The sequence below is a fragment of the Nicotiana tabacum genome, chromosome 12, assembly GCF_000715075.1.
Source record: "Nicotiana tabacum cultivar K326 chromosome 12, ASM71507v2, whole genome shotgun sequence".
NCBI lineage: Eukaryota > Viridiplantae > Streptophyta > Magnoliopsida > Solanales > Solanaceae > Nicotiana > Nicotiana tabacum.
The window spans coordinates 124,396,624-124,400,176 of NC_134091.1; the positions used below are offsets into that span (position 1 = coordinate 124,396,624).

At 29.8% G+C, this 3,553-nt stretch overlaps 1 protein-coding gene across 1 annotated transcript; it reads right to left on the bottom strand.

Moving 5' to 3' along the window:
- Positions 1-1,270, bottom strand: LOC107768526 (early nodulin-like protein 6). Its single transcript, XM_016587659.2, has 2 exons — positions 1,031-1,270; positions 1-511 (listed from the first exon to the last, which is right to left on the bottom strand). The coding sequence occupies exons 1-2, from the start codon at positions 1,221-1,223 to the stop codon at positions 108-110; spliced, it is 597 nt and encodes a 198-aa protein (XP_016443145.1). The 5' UTR covers positions 1,224-1,270; the 3' UTR covers positions 1-107.
- Between the last annotated feature and the right edge of the window lie 2,283 nt (positions 1,271-3,553).

The window sequence follows — 3,553 nt, forward strand, 5'->3', positions numbered from 1 at the left end:
CTCCCTAATAACAAACAACTAAGAAGTCAATAGGCTTCCAAATAGAGAAACAACAACTAAATGCAAATTATAAAAACATGAAAATAAGCATAGGCTAATTAATTCTTCTACATAAGCAAATAAAGAAAGACCATAACACCACCAAGAGCAGTAACAAAATAAGAAAAAACAGAAATTGCAGTGGTAGAATTAATTGCAGGGGGTCCCAAGAAATCAGAAGCCCAACCATCTCCGCCGTCATCACCGCCACCAGCTGCCACCGTTGGTGCAATCGCCGGGGCAGTCCCCGGCGAAGCAGTTTCAGATTCAAAAGGGTGCATTACACGTATTATAAGTCTTTGGCCAGATTTGCAATGATTTTTGTGGCCACTTATGAAATAAAAAAAGCCAGAACGGTTAAATTTGAAAACTGTGTCTCCGTCTTCAAATTTGGAAATTGGGTTTGATGTGTTGCAGTTTAAGTAATCAGCTGGAGTGACTTCAAGCACTGAATCACCTTTGTACTTGAAATCTGCACAAATATATCAAAACAAATTTTACAAAAATTATATACTACTATGTAATATTACAAAAAATATTACAAAAATTAGCAAACACTAAAGTCATAATTGCAAAAACTGCAATGATTCCGCAATAAGAACATAAATATTCAGTGTATCAAATTTAAATTTTGAACTCATCTCGAGGTATTACAAGTTATTTTATCGTAAGGGTGTTATTTGGAATGGAGGAATTCATTTTCTGACAAACGCCAAAAAAAAAATTAAAAGGAGAAATTGACTTTCTTCATTTATATTTTTATCCAATAGTTCATGTGAAATAGTTTCTAAATTTTAGAGAATATTTAATATTAAGACAAATTTTCGGAAAATATTTTGCTTTGTACCAAAATACACTACAAATTTGGTGTATTTTTAAAAGAGTTCCAAGTAAAAACCCATATATCCAAGATTAGTGCATGTTAATGAAAATATAGGGAGAATTAAGGAGAACTAATTTTAAAGAAAAAGATAGAAATAATTAAACTTACAAAGGGAATCTCCAATATGAAATCTATTTTTAGCAGCCCATTCATTGTAAGTTTCAGACTCATTACCAATTGGTTTACTCCAACCAATTTCACCTCCAATTTCAAACTGAAAAGATGACACAAAAATGGTAGTAGCAAATATGGAGGTAAAAACAAGAGAGAAAATGAATGCATTAAATCGAAAAAGAGCCATAATCACTAGCTAGAGAGAAATTTAGAGGCAATATTATTTAATTGAGCTTGATTATAATTATAATGGGTATTAAAAAAATTATCCTAATTATATAGAGTGGGAAGATTGATAGATAATGGCAGTTAAGTTGTATAATGGGAGAAGTGGGAATTAGTGGGTTTTGTCAGTTTATAATATTAACACTACGTGATTAATTGGCGCCTAAGACTAAGTCAAAATCTCAAAATTAAGAAGAGATAATACAAATTTGTCTCCTATATTTGGTATATGACGAAAAATATTTTTAGAAAAGCATATTCCAATATATATATATATATATATATATATATATATATATATATATATATATATATATATATATATATATATATATATATTTACCTTTACTTTGTCTTGTTGAGAAAACGAAAAAAAATATTTATTAAAGATTGATAATAATTTTTAACAAGAAAAAAAAGATTGATAATAATGTTTGCAAATTGGATAAAATCAGATAATATTTTTCAATATAATGTTTATGTGTTGATTGGACTAGTGATATAAAGTTAAGAGTTTGAGACTTGAGATATTGTAAAGGAAAATAACTTCCTTCTATTAAAGTGAGTGAAATATTTTTTTCCCTATTTGTTGGAAAATATTTTTCTTGAAAATTAATTTGTTGACGACCAATAACTTATTTTCACTTAATAGAGTTGTTTGTTTCGTATGTCTTCCAATCATATGTTTAGAAGGGTGTATACTGTTATGAAAATAATTATAATGTGGATGTTCATTTATAACTCCGCTATAGATAATCTTCCTGAAGAAGATTATCCGTTTGGTACTCTATTGAAGTTTATCTACAAATAGCTGATGCAGACAGGTTGCAAGCAAATCAATGAAATGATTTACAGCAGCTTCTTATTAAACAGGCAGGTTGCAAGCAGCACATGCAGACACCTTACAAGCAGCTCAAGAAAAGCCTCGCAGCTGCTTCATTTCTTCTATAAATAGAGGAATTTTTAGTTCATTATGTACATCAATTTGAAGTTGAATAAAAATATCAATCTCCCTCTATACTTGTCTTCGATTTATTTACTTTACAGTTTTTATTTTATAACGCGTTATCAGCACGAGACTCTGTCATTTTGAGCACGTACTTCGAATTTAATTTCTATTTCAGTGTTCATTTCCGATGTAAGGCGACACTCTTACGTCTGTGGTTAGACGGTTAGACCTTGTTCATTACGAGCATCATAAGGCAGATTATATCCTTGAGGTGGTGAGTTTATCTTCTTGACAGAAGTAATGTAGATATCACTTACATCTGGAGTGGCCAAATTTGCGTAATTTAATTTGAGCATTTTGCTTATATTTTAATATCATTATCATCGTTTGCTTGGTTATATGTTAGGTATACAGTACCTATTTTGGTATTTATTTTCATTCTAATTATCTTAATAAAGGATTACAAAGTGGATAATATTATTAGATCCACATAAACTCCAGCAGAGTTTGAAAGAAATATACAACCACCAGAAGTGGTTATGTTTCGCATATCTCGTTATAACTAAATTTTGTTAACCACCAGAAGTGGTATATACATATGACCACCAAAAGTGATTATTTAGGCTTTCGATGGTTACAACTAAAGATAAGCTAAAGAAATATTATCTATATTGCATGCACGCCTCGATTTGCTCCTGAAATAGTAAATATTTTAAAAGAGGTTGAAGCATCACAATTTGATGTGATTAATGCGCGTTCAGATAATTATGTTCGATTTTCTGAAGTATGAGAATTTTTGATAAATATTAATCCATTCCCTGAAGTGAATGTGACAATATTAATAAAGTTCGTAAATATGAACGCGCTCTTGATGTAAATATATTACAATTGACCTCCAGAAGAGGTAATATGATTGAGAGAATATATACTCAATATTTCGTATTTTAAATTTGCTCCTGAGTAGTAAAATAATTGAATTTTTCTCCTGAAGTAGAAAAATATTATGAAACTGTGTCTTTCTGTGCTTAAATAAAATAATGAGTTATTCAAAGTTATTTTTGAAGTACATTTTTATTCCCTCGAGTGAATGAAGAAATACCACAACTCACCTACTGAAGAGCTAGAATAACAGAGGATATAAATATTATTTTTGTAGCATAAAGATCATTGCCACATGTACTTATTGTACGTAAAACATCTTGGATAATTTTATTAAGTATCATTCTAAGGCAAAAGTATTCTTGTAGAATACTTTCTACAACCACATTAATATATTATGGTTAGTTATTGAGTTCCCCGAAGGAAATAACAACTCGTGTATCTTTCCTTAAAAGATGTAATGA

Bases quoted from the DNA above. Each gene is read 5' to 3' on its own strand.
- LOC107768526 (XM_016587659.2), bottom strand. From the start codon at position 1,223: ATGGCTCTTTTTCGATTTAATGCATTCATTTTCTCTCTTGTTTTTACC. The intron at 512-1,030 runs GTAAGTTTAATT...ATATTTGTGCAG, and splicing joins TCATATTGGAGATTCCCTTT to ATTTCAAGTACAAAGGTGAT.